The sequence below is a fragment of the Pelodiscus sinensis genome, chromosome 2, assembly GCF_049634645.1.
Source record: "Pelodiscus sinensis isolate JC-2024 chromosome 2, ASM4963464v1, whole genome shotgun sequence".
Taxonomy (NCBI): Eukaryota; Metazoa; Chordata; order Testudines; family Trionychidae; genus Pelodiscus; species Pelodiscus sinensis.
Window position 1 is genome coordinate 44,403,667 of NC_134712.1, and position 16,999 is coordinate 44,420,665.

Consider the following 16,999-nt stretch of genomic DNA (forward strand, 5'->3'; position numbering starts at 1 on the left):
ATCTAGCTAGTTTAACTATGTGAATGTGGTTTTGAGGTTTTGCATAGTGATGTGTATCCACAATTGTCTTGTGAAGGTTTATAAAGAAGGTTGTGTAAAGATAGTATAAGGGATATATATAATTATATTAAAAGTGGACATGAGGGAATGCATAACTTTATATCAAAGATGCATATGGAATGTTGAATAGAAGCATTAATATGAGGGAGAGAGCTAGGCAGTACATAGACAGAAGATTGAGGTTGTCCTGCCCATACAACTTGGTGACACAGCTCATTTGGCAAGAAAGGGCAGTTTATGAAAAGGAAGAAACGGGTTCCAACACATTTCTATGAATAGGTGTAATTGAGGAGCTAACGGAATTTACAGATTTTTCAATTTTCATTGGGGAGGAGAGCTCCTAACTAGGGATTAAGCAGTGTGTGTGTGTGTGTGTGTGTGTGTGTGTGTGTGTGTGTGTGTGTGTGTGTGTGTGTGTGTGTGTGTGTGTGTGTGTGTGTGTGTGTGTGTGTGTGTGTTAAACTCACTGACCCCACTCCCCTTGTGAGAGCGCTCCTGCCGTGGAGGGGGGGTCAGGTCCCTTCCAGCACAGACAGACAATAGCCTTGCAGGACTGTCTCCTTTAAGATGCCTGGGAGCAGGCTGACTCTGGAGGCGGAGTTATGTAGATTACAGCTGAACATTCTGGAGTGGAGGAGAGAAGAGCGAGGAGAGGCACCAGCACAGGCAGGGCAGGGGAGCACAGGCAGCCAGGCAGCAAAGGCCTTTCCGAGCAGGAGGGGGAGGAGGAGGAGGACACAGAGGCGGCTGCTGTGCAAAGGGAAAAGCCCAGCAGGAGCTGCAGCTGTACTTGGACGCCACATTCCCTCCTTACGGGACTGAGGATGAGTAAGAGCTGACCCTGCTGCTGCTGCTGCTGCTGTGTGTGGTGGAGTGAAGTCTCAGTTTCTCCTCCTCCTCCTCCCCTGTTGTGGGTGAACCTGCCTGCAGAGTTCTTCCCCAACACCGGGGCTTGTGTGCGCGCGCGAGGGGAAGGCGCGAGAGCGGAGGGAGAAGAGGGCTCTTCCATCCACTGAGGCGCAGTTCAGTATGATCTTACTCGCCTTCAGCACTGGAAGCCGGTTGGATTTCGTACATCAGGCCAGGGTGTTTTTCTTGCAAACCTTGCTTTGGATTTTATGTGCCCCGGTGTGCACGGCGGAGCAGTATTTCAATGTGGAGGTAAGATCAGCCTGGGGTGTGTGTGTGTTTGTGTGTTTCCTGCCTCCTCCTCCTCTTCCTTCAGTAGCCTATTTCCCCCAGTATTTAGGTTGATTCAGTAAAACAGCTCCCCAGCCATGTCTCGGGAGCTGGCAGGGCACAAATGCACGCTGGCTTTGCTTTCCTGCAGCAGCCAGCTCTCGGGTTTGAGTTTCCCTTGTCTGACGGATGCCTGTTAGCCTGAGAATCCCGTTATCCTCGGCAGCCCCAGCGCTAAACCACATCATTGTGCCGGGGGCATATGCCTCTCGCCTAGGGAAGAAACGAATCCCTCAACACACACCAGTGGCATAATACAAGGAACTAGGGTATATAATACCCAGACAGCTGTAGGGATACCTTCGACTTCAGATGTCTTGCAGTCTTTGTTGTTTTTTTTTTAACAAAGAGAAAGAATGAATGAAAGAGGTTCTAACGTAGGGGCAGAGGGGAGGGAAACTTGATGTGTTATATATTTCCTCCTCAAATATTTAGCCACAAAACGGGTCTCTTTCTCATTTAAGCATAACTAAGTGCTGGTAACTAGAAATGGCCAATTAAATGTTATTTAGGTGCCAATAAAGTTGGAGGGTGGGGAGAACCAAGAAGGGGAATTTTTTTTTAAATGTATCAAAATGAATTAAACCAAATAGCTTCCCAAGGTGGGCTAGCCCTAGGAATTTTTCTGCCATAATGAGATTTCAGTGTATGCCTCCTCATTTCCAGCCCCTATTCTAATCCATCCCACTTTCTCAGTTTTTAATTTTTTACATTATGCTTTCCTTTAGAAATATTTGTTACTATGTCTCCTTTGTGCCTATTTTTCCTCACTTATTTTTTCTTTTCATGGTGTATCTTGATGCATCCTTTTGTGCATCATTTCCACGTTGGTTTCTTTTTTCAGTACTGTATTATACTTTTTTCTCGTTTGTCCCATCTACTCTAATCCTTCACCTTCCTCTCTTTTTTCTCTTGCTCATTTTATTATCTGTTCATACTCCTCACTTGCCTCCCTCCCGTCTGTTCAGCTTTCTGAACTTTCTGCTGCACACACAGACCATACAGACCGTTCGTTCCTGTTTCCAGACTCTCTCACCCACACACTATTATTCCCTGAGCTCTTGTTTTCTAGCAGAAATATGATCCTCAACATCTTTTTTTCCTCACTCTTTCACATATACCCCCTTTTTTCTGTCAAAAACTCTTGTTCCTCTAGCTGGCACACACTGACACGTGTTACTGCTACCTCCCCACAGTGAAGAAATCACCCTCAGATACACTCCTGTCCCTGTACCATATCTCCCCAACCCCAAACACATTTGTACCTCATACCAATTCTGTTTCATCCAAGATCTCCTATAACACACCTGGTCTCATGCACAAAAAAATCTCTTCCCAGATACATTATCAGTGTGCCCATCCCCTCACTCTCCTTCACCATGACAGAGTCCATGTTCCGATCTCTCTCTCTCTCTCTCTCTCTCTCTCTCTCTGTTTCTCTCTCTCTCTCTGTTTCTCTCTCTCTCTCTCTCCTGGTTTCCCCTGAACAGTCTTGCCTCTTGCTCTGTTCCTCCAGGATCTCCCTCCCTCCCCTTCCAGAATACAGGTCTCTCTCTTCATACCCAAGTTCACTCCTCCCACACACATAATCTGGGTTTCTCCCTACCAGAAGATCTCCCCATTGATCCAAGTACAATACTCTCCCTCTCCATCAATGAGAGTTTGCCCCACCATACACAGCCTCCTAGTGTAAATTTCTCATGCTCTCTCTCCCAGTGCACATTCCTGGTCTTCCTCCTTTCATCAGTATCTCTCCCCATGCAATCCTGGTCTTTCCATGACATCATTAATATTTCCTAACCACGGAAAACTACTGGTATCTTTGGCCAAGAGCTCTCCCCCTGCCATGTCCGGTTACTCTTGTTCACCACCAATATCTCCAACACTCACATACCTTATCTCTTCCCTTAATATTCCCCCCTGCCCACCCTTATATTAGATGGTAAATTCTTTGGGACAGGGACCATATCTTTCTATCTGTACAATGTGTAGTATAATGGAACCATGATCCCAACTGCAGCTGTTGGAGGTTACTGCATTATAAATAATAACACTCCTAGCAATTTTCTTCATATCCCATAGTATTTTTCCTCACATGCAATGCTACTCTGTTCCTTCCCCCTGATGTCTCTCCCATTCTTTTGAGCTGACATGCACTGTTTGATTCTTTTCTCAACCACATCCTCCACTATATCACTACTTTGTTAACTTCATTCTTTCATTGGTGGATATAAAATAAAGCAATGAGGAAGAGAGGAGACAGGTCTATGCATCCTTTCCTGTCTTTCCATTGTGGCCCCCTTCTGGGGATATAAAAGACTTTTCAGCTTCAGAAGAACTTCCTTCTCCCTCTGTAGACTTCTGCTTCTGCTGGAGAGATGGGCAGCAGATGGAGTTGTGGTGGGATGGGAGAGAGAGGATGCTGTCATCTAGTGGGGGCACTAAGGGAAGGCCAACTAGAAGATGAGGGAAGTTTTCAAGGAAAGAAGGGAAGCCAGTTCATTTCCTCTCTTTCTTGTATATGAAAAATAGCAGGGGAAGAACAGTACCACAAGGAAGGAAAAGCTGGAGAGAGGGGAACAGTTCTCTCTTTCCTTAGAGATGTCCCATATCCTGACCCTCCCCTTGCTCCTGAAACGAAACATATTCCACTTCCAAGGTATTTCATTTCCTCATAGCTTTCAGTTGTCTATTGTTGTAATATTGAGAGACGCCTCAATCACAAAGCAGAAGAGAATATGAGGCAAAGGACTTGGCAACAATATGGTGACACTGTGCCATACAATTCTGTGTGTCAGCATCAGACCCATAAACTACTTACACTCCATAATAAATCCGTAAAATGGAGTATGACAAATTCATTCCAAGATCCATTAAAATACACAAAGAAATTAGGTTGCCTTAAAGATCTAGTGCCAGTTTGATTCAATTCAGTGCCACTGAACACATATATTTGGAAAACAGATTGTGATGTGATTATTTTTATAGTAATTGGGTTTTCTTGTGAATTTAGAATTTTTTAATTTTTATACTCTCTGATTATAGTAAATTTTGGAGAAAATGCTGATGATAGCTACTGAGCATTGGAACACATGGATCATTCTATTTGGTATTGTATTTCTGATTCGTATAGTCTAACATTTTTAGGTGGTGAATAATATTTGTATAGAAATGATGGGTTTCTTGTTTTCCAACTTGAGTTTGTAAGACTGAGCTAGAACACATCTCAAGAGATGCTAATGGTGTTCAAAGTGGTTAAATGTAGATATTGTCTTCTAAGACAAAAAGAGGAAGTTTATTATTGGTATGACCATTCATTTTAAATTTACTGGGTTGTTTGTAAAGCTTGTTCTTGCTAAACATCCAGATGGAAGTGGGTGAAGGTCCTGCTTTCAGCGACAGCTGAAGTGTAATTTCTGAAACATGAATGTCACTGATGACTTTCATATGGTACATATTGTTTTAATATGTAGATATAGCTGAGTATGGTGTAGATCAGAGCGAGAAATGAAAATGTAATTTATTTATTATGTTAATCATATTATTGCTCTCACACCCCCTCTTTCTGATGTCAATACACATTTAGCAGTGGATTTAGATAATGGAGGGCTGGAAATCCACTTTTTTCCCCAAAGAATTCATGAACGCATTTGAGTAACAATATTTGACATCTACTGTTTATGTAAGGCTAGTGTAGGGAATTTTAGCTTTCATTTTCAGAGTTTTCTGATCATCTGTGGAGTTTTGGAGATCATTTTCTAAGGTGTCACCTTGGATCAAAGTTTAGGATTAAGGTCCAGATTGTTAATTCCATATTACTCATATAAGTACTGCCATCAAAATCTGAGGTCTACTTGTGTGAGTGATTATGCACCAAAGGTTTTCAGTGTTCCCTAAATTTTTAGTTTAGTCTTATTAACAAAATATTTAAAATTAAGATTTTATCCTACAAATTTTGACATATCTTTCTATCTAAAATTCCTGTAATAGCCCAACTGGATTTTCCCCTTTGAAACAATATATAGGGTAATAGAATTCTCAGGGAAACAGTTTTATTCCCACTGGGTCTTCGTTATGTATACTCTTTCTTGCATTATTAGATACTAAACACTTCTAGTGATTGTTGGCAATATCCCAGTTAAAAATCTGCAAGCAGAACTCTTAACACTCATAGATAGTTACAAAGATTAAAGGGTAGAATGTGTTCCTTAAACTTGTAATGTTGATAACAATTTTCCTAAAGCTGACATTTTTCAACAGTTGAAGAATTTCTGTAATTATTTTTGTTTATATTGCATTAAGAACAGTTTCATCTTTTTAATAGATGGGGTGTGGGAATCAAAACCCATTGAAACAAACTACCTAGATCAAAAGAGAAGGATCTATACAGCACATTTCTTTCCCAATTCTCTCATTCTGCCTACTCCTACTCATATGAATATCCCCATCCAAGTTATTGCATCTATGTGAGTAAGGAGGACTAGGTGAAGAAGTGTTTGCAGGATCATGTCTAGTCTCGCAAGCTGCATCAGTGTTGTTGGAAATACTAGAAGGAAAAGTGTGGTTCATCATCTCTTTTCTAAAGCAGACTGTTATGCTATATTTTCTGTCCTCTGTTGCTAAATATATATGCTTGGCTCCCTAAGGGGATTTTAAAGTGAGTCCTATTTAACATGAACAATACCTTAAAACAATACAACCTTCTTTCTCTCTTCCCTCCTTTTAAATAAGTGTGACAGTTAAAATGCTTATCATGGTACAAGACACAGTAGAATCAGAAGTTCATAGAAATACAGTCTAGTTAGTAACATTTTTTCATGGTAACAAGCAACTGAGAGCCTCTTTGTTTTCATTCTTAACAAACTTTACAATTAGTGTCCAATTCCTGCTGAATTTTAATACATGACCTTTTCATCTCTCCGTGTTGTCTCCTTCGAAATTTTAAAAACTCATTATTTTAACTCTTCAGCTTGTAATTGTAAGGGAAGAAAAAAATGGGAAGAAAACATGCCTATTCACCTTTATATGCTTTTCAAATAGAATACTTAATTAGAATGCAAGTGCTATGCAGTATCATACTGAGAGCTTGTTATGGAGCAAGCCCGGAAATTACATGGAAAAAGCAGTTCAGGGTGTTCATGACATCATACGCTTCCATGTTTACGGAAAGGAACTTGATAGGTCCTTCGTATTATTTTTATGTACAAGCATTATACATTACATTCAAGCATTTTAAGGGCCCAGGTACGCACCTCTTACTCGCACAAAATATCCACTGAAGTTGTGAGTATATTTATAAAAGGATGCCGATAAACCATTTCTTAACAATAATGGTGGGTGTAGCTAGCTGGATGAGGTATATTACTCAGTAGAGAATGTAGATATAATGTAGTATAGTTAGTGGTTAATTAGAAAAAAAACAGGTACAAAGAAATTGATGTATAAAGGCTTCTGATGAATGCATACATTAATACATTTAGCATTGTGCAGCAGTATTGGTATACATTGAGGTTAATCAGAAAGTCATGGCTCTGGTAGCTAATGGAAGGCTTTTCACACTCTTCCATCATAAAAGGCAGATGGTATTATGCAGTGAATTGGCTTTCCTTTCAATGTGACTATGAAATATGAGTGGAGATTATTGCTTGGATTATTGCATTGCCTGCTATAATTCAAAACATCATTGCTGTATTTAAGAATACTAACAGAGTAACATACTGGAGGGGAATGTTGTTATTTTTATTGGTATTACAGGAGTGCACAGGGGCTCCAGTCCTGGATCGATCCCCATTGTGTCAGGCAATATGCAAACACAAAGCAAAGGGGTCCCTATCCCAAATAATTTACACAGTCCAACTCATATATTAGTTCTTTAGGGCTTATATGGTTTTAATGGGAGGGAATTGTTTAGAATTAAAATGAATCCCATCTGCTGTTACAAATGATCAGTTCTCTAGTATTTGAACAACAAATCAATTAGTAGCTCTCAGTTTTATGAAAGAAAAGGTTTGGTTAAACAAAGTATGTTGTGAACACAGCAAGATAAACATAGCAAACTGCAGTGTATTAAACTATTTATTTCATAAGAACTTTATAAAAGAAATATTGATTTTATTGCCTAAAATCCAGCTTCCATCACTTAGGAGGCCATCCTACAGTAAAATATGGTGAGATTAATACATTGTAATTTGTTGTTTTCTCAGAGTGGGTATACTATTTTCTTTAAGTGGTTTAAGATTTATGCCTCTTTGTCAATTTTATTTGAATCCATCTAAAAAGGTCAGTATTTGCTCTAGGCACCTTAACTCTGCTTATGCACTTAGCAGGCTCAGTTGTAAGAGTTTATAAAGATAAAATAGTGAATTATATAGATTTCAAAACATTTTAACCTGTATCTGTTCTCTCAGTTTTAAAGTCTTTCTTCTTCATTTACTTAATTCATGATTGTTTTATGGTGTTAAAATCCTAGAAGACTACTTATTCTTAATGTTGTTTGAAGATACTTAATATAACATATCTTTTTAATATTCTTGTTTAAGCATGAATGCTCCTCACCCCTCCATATTGGATTACAGTTTATTGCCTGTCCCATTTTCCATCTCCACTCCCTGCCACTCACCATAATGTGAGGGGGCAGGTGGAGTATGTTTGGTTTGCTATCTCTGATATGTCAGATGACAGATTTGGTTTCAGTGTGTACAAAGAAGAGTTGGAGTTTCAAACATGGTTTTGCTTGCTGCAGAAATTGATTTTAAAAGTAATTATGTTCACAGTTTTATCTTTTAAGGAGAGGCCGTGCTATTTGGAACCTTTATTTATTAGTCACGTGGCAGCTATTCATTCATTCTTCTGTTGATGATAATTCATGATAAGCCATTTTACTATACAGTAAAGACAATTACATTGTAACAAATTTCTGGGAAGAATTAATATTGACAATTTATAGAAATAGAAACATGTAGTTCTATAATTTTACCTGTTGATTGAAACTGGATACTGGTAAGGTTTTCCTGCAATAGTTACTGTATTCCACTTGAGAAGTGAACTGCCTTTTAGTCATGGGTGAAGTAATTCTTTCATACGTCTTAGGATGTTATACAACATAATTAACTAATGGAATTGATCTGGTATTTTTTGCAGACCCAAATCTTCCATTGATTCCACAGATAGGTTTAATGGTCTGATTTGGAAAGGATCTGATTGATTATAAGGCATTGAGCCTTACAATAGAGGCAATCAGAAACCTTGCAGGATCAGGTCTCAGATTTTATGTATTGCAGGTTTAGGTCCTGCATTTGAAAAATGCCTTAAAATCCTGAGATGAAAAGAAGCGAATATCTTGTATTATTACTACAGTGGAAGTTTGGCTAAAACAATGAGTCACATTATTTTCTGTAGAAGATTCAGTCGAAAGCAATGGAAGTGTTCATTATGGTGCATGATATCAGATAAATTAAGCATATGCTTTTTGTAATGTGGAGGAAGATTATTTTGAGTGGTTTTCTGGTTCTTTATGGGCCACCTTCCTACTGGCCATTGTGAGGGATTTGCAAGTGGGGAAGGAAGGGTAGGGTAAAGTATCTCTCTTCCCTCTGCACTTGTCAGTTCTTGCATACTGGCAGGAGCACAGGGCTGTTTCCTTCATGTACTCTAGAGAGTGTTTGGTACATCAAAGCCAGAGGGAGGAGGTGGGTCTGTCTCTGCCACCCAATTGGCCTGCAGATCATGCTGTCTGTGCACCACAGAGCTGGGTAAAGAGTGTGCCACAATCCCTTCCTCAGCTTCCCCTGAGAGGGTGCAACTGCACCCCCATCCTTTCCTTTAGGGCTGTGCTTATATGGCACACACTGACCCTACATGCTGTAGGATAAGTCCATGTGTTTTGTTTGCAGTTAAGGGGGAAAGGGAAAATGACAAGTACTTATAACATGGATTGGTAATGAAACAGAGAAGTAAACATCCCTTTTATGGAAGGGAACTCCCCCTTCTCTGATAGTCATCAATGGATTTTCAAACAATGTTCTAGGGAGAAATTGTCTTTGCTTTTGTGCTGTGTCTTATTCCTTGGGTGACAATCCTATTATGCTACCCTTCCCTGCTCTATCATTGTGTTGCTTGATGTGCTAGTAGCAAAGCTGTGTAGTCCTCTGTCTTCCCCATGAAACCGAAGCTGAATTTGTGGCAGTTTATTTACAAGCAGTGGTTTGGATGTTGCACAGATCTATCATGATGTAATTTCTTGGTTAACTTCAAATAAAATTAATGCTCTGTCTACACAATAAAACTATTATATTATAGTTAGTTGATATCACCTCGATCGATTGGTCCATCAGCCCTCACAGAGAGAAAGACGGTCACAGCACATCGGTTTTGGCCAATCTTTCAGCTACCCTCTGGAGAAGCTGTCAGTGGTAGCAGACACCTGATTGGCATAGAATGCCATAGTTTGGAATCCCTGAGCAATCCGCCAGCCTCAGTTTCCCAAGTAGCTGAGATTACAAGATCATGCCACTGCACCTGTAATAGTAATAATATTAAAATAGCTAAATCTGCAAAAATGATTCAGATCACTGCAGAAAGGGCCATTTCTCATTGCTCCTTTATAATCTGAAAAATGTGTTCTGCTTTTTAGTTTTCAGACTGATACAAAGAAGTGCTGTATTCTGATTCTGCTATAGCTTAGTTCTACTATATATATATATATATATATATATATATATATATATATATATATATATATATATATAATTATTAATTTTTCACTGAATCTTGCTTATGCTTTCAAATGGAAGCGGAGAGGCAATTTCATCCAGGGGCTATCGCTCTGCTCTAGGAGTTAGCAGATTTGGTTTATATTCTCACTGTTCCTTTCTGTAATTTTGGTCATGTCAGTTTACCTTTTTCCCTGCTTCAGATTCTCCTTGCGTAAAGTGGGAACACTGCTGTTTGCCTTCTTTTTTAAAGTACATGGAGAGCTAAAGATGAAAAATGCTATTAAAAGCTAAGAGTTTTTTTCAACAAAGAACAATAATAATAGTAATAATAATACAATAATAAGTATGTAAATTATATTTAATTTTAGGTAAATATTCTAAAAGCTTTCTAAACTTCTCATCAAGAATACCAAAACATAATTTATTTGAAGTATACAGTTTTCTCAAGAGCAAGTGGCAGAACAGAAAAAAACAACTACAGTTTCCACAAGGATCTTCCAACCCACAAAAATTTGCAAATTAGAACTGTAACAAATGCTTGCACTAAGATTCAATGCGAACTTGCTTTTCATCCTCCAGATTTCACATCCACAACAATCTATAAGTCTCCTGTTTGGACTGAAACTTTTCATACTTGGTTTCAGCCAAGAGCTGAATTTTATAGGGACATCTGAGCAAAATCTGTTCAATTTCAATTTTGGCTATTCCAAGGATGAAAACAGAAAATGGGACTGATCTAAAGCCCACTGAAATCACTCAAAAGGCTCCTATTAGCTCTAATGGTTTTGGATAAGACCTAAATATTCCACTCTAAGAAAATTGAAAACAATATTACAGTAAACTTCCGATAATCCGGCACCTTTAGGACCCAGGGGGTGCCGGATTATCAAATATGCCGGACTATCAGAAGGGGGGGCTATGAGGGGTCTGGGGTGGGGTGGGAGGATGCTACCCCAGACCCCCTCATAGCCCTCCCTTCTGATAGTCCGGCTCTGCCCCAGGAGTCCCCGATTCAGCCGCTGCTGGTCAGTTTCAGCAGCGGCTGAATCGGGGGTGCCTGCAGCAGAGCAGCTGGGGTGCTGCTGGGTTGGTCCGGTAGCGCCGACCCTTGGCGCCGTGAGACCAACCTGTCAGCACCCCAGATGCTCTTGGGGACTCCTGGGGCAGAGCAGCTGCGGTGCTGACAGGTTGGTCCCGCAGCACCGCTCCTCGGCGCTACTGGACCAACCCAGCAGCACCCCAGCTGCTCTGCCCCAGGTGTCCCCAAGTCAGCTGCTGCTGATACTGATCAGCGGCTGACTCCAGAAAGCCAGAGGCAGAGCTGCTCTGCCCCGGGCTTTCTGGAGTCAGCCCTGGTCAGTTTCAGCAGCGGCTGAATCAGGACGCCTGGGGCAGAGCAGCTGGAAGGCTGCTGGGTTGGTCCCACAGCACTGAGGAGCGGCGCTACTGGACCAACCCAGCAGCACCCCAGCTGCTCTGCCCCAGGTGTCCCCAAGTCAGCTGCTGCTGAAACTTATCAGCGGCTGACTCCAGAAAGCCAGAGGCAGAGCTGCTCTGCCCCGGGCTTCCTGGAGTCAGCCCTGGTCAGTTTCAGCAGCGGCTGAATCGGGACACCTGGGACAGAGCAGCTGGGGGGCTGCTGGGTTGGTCTGGTAACGCCAAACCTCGGCGCTGCGGGGACCAACCCAGCAGCACCCCAGCTGCTCTGTCCCAGGTGTACCCAAGTCAGCTGCTGCTGAAATTGACCAGCGGCTGATTCTAGGAAGCTGGGGCAGAGCAGCTCTGTCTCGGGCTTCCTAGAGTCAGCCGCTGGTCAATTTCAGCAGTGGCTGAATCCGGGACAGCTGAGGTGCTGCTGGGTTGGTCCCGCAGCCCCGAGGGGCAGCGCTACTGGACGTACCCGGCAGCACTCCAGCTGTTCTGCCCCCTGCTTCCTGGATTCAGCGCTGGTCAGTTTTAGCAGCGGCTGAATCGGGAGAGCTGGGGCCAGAGCAGCTCCAATGGTCTGGCTGCCCGGAGCACTTCCGGGTTCCTGATGGTGCCGGACCATCAGGAGTGCCGAACCGTCAGATGCTGGACCATCGGAGTTTTACTGTATTTTAATTTTAATATGGGTTCTTATAGAGTCTCATCTCTGTTGTATCTGATTGCATTCCTATTCGTTTAGGGTAAGTCTAAACAGCAACATTATTTCAAAATAATTTAGTCCACGTCTACAGAGCAGGCAGTTATTTCGAAATAATGTCGAAATACTGTCAAAGCTGGTAGTCTCTTACTCTGACTCCTGTAATCCTCATTGTACGAGGAGTAAGGGAAGTCGGAAGAAGAGTGCTCTATTTCAAAATAAGTGCTGTTTAGACAGCACCAAAACTCGAAATAAGCTATTTTGAAATAAGCGACGCAATTGACATAGCTCAATTTGTGTAGCTTATTTCAAGTTAAGCCCTGCTGTTTAGAAGCACCCTCTGTTATTTATTTGGATTATCATGAAATACAATAAAAGAGAGCCCTTTCAGTGTTCTGGGCACCTTTGACAAAGTTTTTCTTTTTGAAGTGCATTTCCTGACTTTAGCCTACTATTTTACAGATGGAGAACTGAGGTGTGGAGAGGTTAAAGACTTGCCATGGTCACCTGGGAGGTATATGTTAGATTTGGGAACTGAACCTAATTCTCCAGATTACCAGTCCAATTCATTAACCATATGGCCACATTCCTTTATGTGTAAACACCAGTCCTCTTCTTCCCTTTGTTGTTTTCCTTCTTATCTGCCATTGCCATCTCTTTCCATTTTTTCTTTTGCCTTTTAAAAAGTCTGTTTTGTTATAGATCCCTGCCTGCAGCCATGAAAATCAACTGTTATTAAATCATAGAGTCATAACAGTGATAGAAACAACTTATCTAATATATAAAGGAGAATGTTTGTATGTTTGTGCACTAATAACTTGGACACTATAAGAGCTACCACAACCAAACTTTGCATGGGATAGCCTTTTGTCCAGGAGAAGGTTTTAAGGTACTGTGGGAGAGAAGAGATGAGAGACTGACGCCTCTCCCCAGGGCTGCACGGAGCTTGGCAGTGTGGGGAAAAACAGTTTTCCGGGGGAAGCGGCAGGGCCAGTCACTCACTAAGACCAGCGGAGGGACAAGGAAGTGGAGGGCGGGCTTGGGCGCCGACGGCAGGCACGCAGCTCCCTTCTCCCTCCCTCCCCTCAGGCTCTTCACCTCAGTTATATCAACTGTCAACTTATATTTCAACAATGTATATTGACAAAGTGCAAGGACAGCCACTTAAAGTAGTTAGAATTGATTTGGAGACATCTTGCTTTTCACATGGACAACTCTATGCTGCGTGTTCAAGAGTTGGAAGTGGAAAAATTTTGTACATATTTGTTAAGAACAATGAAACAAAACAAAGTTCATAATAATGTTTTTCATGACAACATGTAAAATTAGTTGTTTTATACTTTTTTAAATATATTTTAATCCCTATAGAACTCAGTGCAACTTTTCTACCATTCAAAAAACAATAATGGACTACTGTTTTTCTAAATTTTGTTCCTCCACTTTCCCGAGTAATGCTGGGTAACTCCCGCTAGTCAGGTCATATTTCTGCCAGTGCAGGATTGTTTCGTATTGTAGTTTGCTAATGTGTTGTTCAGTCAGGATTTCAGTATCTCCCGTGATAGGGGTTTCAAAAGTAGGCTTGACGAAACACTAGTAAATGTACTCTAGAAACCCATCCCACTCCAAGGGTATGTCAATGCTACAGGACAAAGTCGAGTTAAGATACGCAACTTCAGCTACATTAATAGTGAAGCTGAAGTTGAAGAACCTTAACTTGACTTTTGGCACTGTCTACACTGCAGGAAGTTGAAGAAAGAACACTCTCCCTTCGAATTCCCTTACTCCTCATGAAAGCAGGATTACTGGCATTGACCAGAGTGCTCCTCTCACTTTGAATTACCTGTCTTAACTAGACCACTAATTCGAACTCTGGAAAATCAACAGCAGAAGCTTCGATCTTCTCTGTAGTGTAGACAAACTCCAAAAGTCTTTTTCACTAGTCCATTCCTATTGCCTTTGGCAACAACTGTCTGAAGCTGATGCTGGTGAGGCAAGGCAAGCTTAGTTTCAAAGTGCTGTCTGTTCTGCAGTCCAAGGTGCTGGCAACTACTATATAAGAATATAGACTCAATGTGCTGATCAGTGATTTGGGAGGTTCCCCTGACTTGTTAGAGTGAAACATAGAAGTGGGTGTGAGATAACAAAGGATCCCTGCAATCTTGCACCTAATTTGAAGTCTTGTCTTTAAATGAAAGTGACGTTGCAGGTATAGATTTGTGCCACTGTGTACTCTGAAAAAGGTTTCACCTGATGAGGATGATGTAACATGATTATGAACCATTGTTTATTAAATAAAATAAATGTTAATAGGATGTTGTTGAGGGGTGCCTAGTTTGACTGCTGGTGAGGGCAGTGAGAGGCCCTTGGAAGCCCCTTGAACTCCCTCTCTGGATTGAGTGGCCTAAAGGCCACTGAGTCAATGCTCCTGTTGACCTCCCACTATGAAGACAGCGCCAAGTTCGGCTTAAGGTATGTTGACTCCAACTTTGTTATTTACATAGCAGGAGTTGCATACTTTAAGCTGACCTTTGGATCTAGACTAGACCTGGCCTGAGTAATTTTGTATTGTTTTCAAATTTTGCTAGTTCTCTGCTTACCATCTTCTCCAGTTCATTTATGATTATGCTAAACAGCGCGTGCCAGGTGTAGATCTTTAAGAGACCCAACTATTTACCTCTCAAATGTGGATGCTAATTAAATAGAAATTAAAAGAAACAATCATAAGGGTGAGATGCTTGCAAATTATATGGTGTGTATTTATAAAACTGACCATTTATTCATACTCTTTGTTTCCTACTGTTTAACCTGCTACTGATCTATGAGAGGTCCTTTCCTCTTATGCCATGACTCCTTTTGTTGCGTAAAGCCTTTGGCGAGCCTGGTGTATTGCTTTCTAAAAGTCCAACCACACACTACCAACTGAATCACCTTTGTCCAAATCCTTGTTGTCCCTGTCAAACAACTGTAATGGTTTGGTAAGACATGACTTTCTTTTACAAAAGCAATGAGTCTTTCCCATCCTACCATGTTTGTATATGTGTCTTGATTATTATATTCTTCACTATAGTTTCCACCAGTTTACTTTGTTCAGAAGTTAGGCTTGCCAGTTTTCAATTCTCAGGATCATCTCTGGAGCATCACAGTAGCTATCTTTCAGTCATTTGATACAGAGCTGATTTAAGTGATAGTTTGTCTAGCACAGTTAGTAGTTCTACAACAGCAGTTACCAACCCGTGGCTCGCAAGCCGCATGCGGCTCTTTGATGAAAAAATTGCGGCTCCCAATTACATTTTTTTATTAAAAAATTATCGTCAAGCTGGCCACTGCGCACAAGGTTGCTCATGGCCAGGCCACTCTGAGCCGCATTCCAGTGAGTGCTCACGGCTGCCACTCTGCTTGTGCTCATGTCCTTCCTATCCCTCCTTCTTGTGTTTGGCGTCCCAGCCAGAGCGTGCTCATGGCTGGCACTCTGTGCTCGGAGGCCCAGCCAGCGCATGCTAAAGGCCAGCCACTGAGTGCATGTGCCCCATGCCTGCAGGGAGAGGTGCATGGTGGTAGTGGTGGCAGCAGTGGTGACAGCAGCGGCGGCTCCAGTTCCGGGTTAGAACAGGGGGTCCTTGACTCGGGGGAGAAGGGAGGGGAGAGAGTTTGGAGTAGAGCGGTGGGTGCCTGGATTGGGGGGGAGTGGGGAATTGGGTTAGAGTCGGGGGGTGCCTGACTCTGGGGAAGGGCAAGGAAAGGGGATTGGGTTGGAAGGGAGGGCGCATGGTGTCCCAGCCAGCACATGCTCCTCAAAGCCGGCCGTGCAGCATATGCGCCCCAGTGTCTGGAGGGAGACGCATGTGGTCTGGCTCCGGAACCCAGGCATAAGGTTGAATGGGAGGATTGGGTTAGTGCAGTGTGGGGGGAGCTGCCTGGCACTGGGGGAAGGGAGGGGGCAGGGAGTACGCATGGCATCCCAGCCAGCACATGCTCCTCAAAGCCAGCCGCTTAACATACGCGCCCCAGTGCCTTGAGGGAGACGCACATGGTGGTAGCAGCGGCAGATCTGGGATCCAGGCATTAGGTTGAGGGAGGAGGGGGATTGGGTTAGAGTGGTGGGGGAGCCTGGCTCTGGGGGAGGGAAGGGGATGAGGATTGGGTTAGAGTGTGGGGGAGGGGAAGAGTAGGAATCCCGGTACTGCATGCCAGCTCCAACTTCTCAGGAAGCACGCGACTGTCGTGGGGAGCAGAGGAAGAGCTGTTTAGGGGAGGGGAAGAGCAGCCTGCACGCTTCCTTTGACCCAGGATCCCCTGGTACCGGCCGAGCTGACCCTGTCCCCTCCCCCTGGCTAGACTTCCTCCCCCCACCAGCAACCTGTCACCTGCCACCTGCCCCAGCACCCTTCCATCTGCCCCAGGACCCACCAGCAGCTTGCCCCAGCACTCTGTCCTCTGCGTCCACCAGCACAGTTGGGACCACTAGTGAGGCTTGGGGTTTTTTGGAGGGGTTGTTTTTTACATCTCACTTGTGTGGCCCCGACTGACTTTTCTTTGGGTCAGTGACCCCTGACTCAAAACAGGCTCCCTGCCTCTCTCATAAATAAAGACAATGCTGAAATATGTTGTGTTTGACATATTTTATTTAAAAATGAAGCCTGGTCAACAGCATCATAATACTCCTACACCCCCCGGTTCCCAAACCTGAGCCTGTCATACACTGGAACCCCCTGTCCTGAGCCTCTCACATCCCCAAACTCTTGCAGACCCACATCCTCAGTCTTCTGCCACAACACTCCTGCACCATCCACACACTGCAAATCTGTGTCCTGAGCCCATCATACTCCTAGCCTCCCTGCCCTGAGCCCCTCATGCACTCCAG

General features: G+C 42.8%; 1 protein-coding gene across 4 annotated transcripts in view; it reads left to right on the plus strand.

The window, feature by feature from the left end:
- The first annotated feature begins 686 nt into the window (after positions 1 to 686).
- Positions 687 to 16,999, plus strand: part of MMP16 (matrix metallopeptidase 16) — a 254,586-nt gene continuing 238,273 nt past the window's right edge. For 2 of the 4 annotated variants that reach the window (XM_006112976.4, XM_075920430.1), the window contains exon 1: positions 687 to 1,221. In XM_006112976.4, the coding sequence (XP_006113038.1) occupies positions 1,090 to 1,221 (132 nt within the window). In that variant the 5' untranslated portion in view covers positions 687 to 1,089. Of the gene's footprint in view, positions 1,222 to 4,385; positions 4,409 to 16,999 lie in introns of those variants that run through there. The other 2 variants (XM_075920428.1, XM_075920429.1) reach the window with 2 other exon arrangements.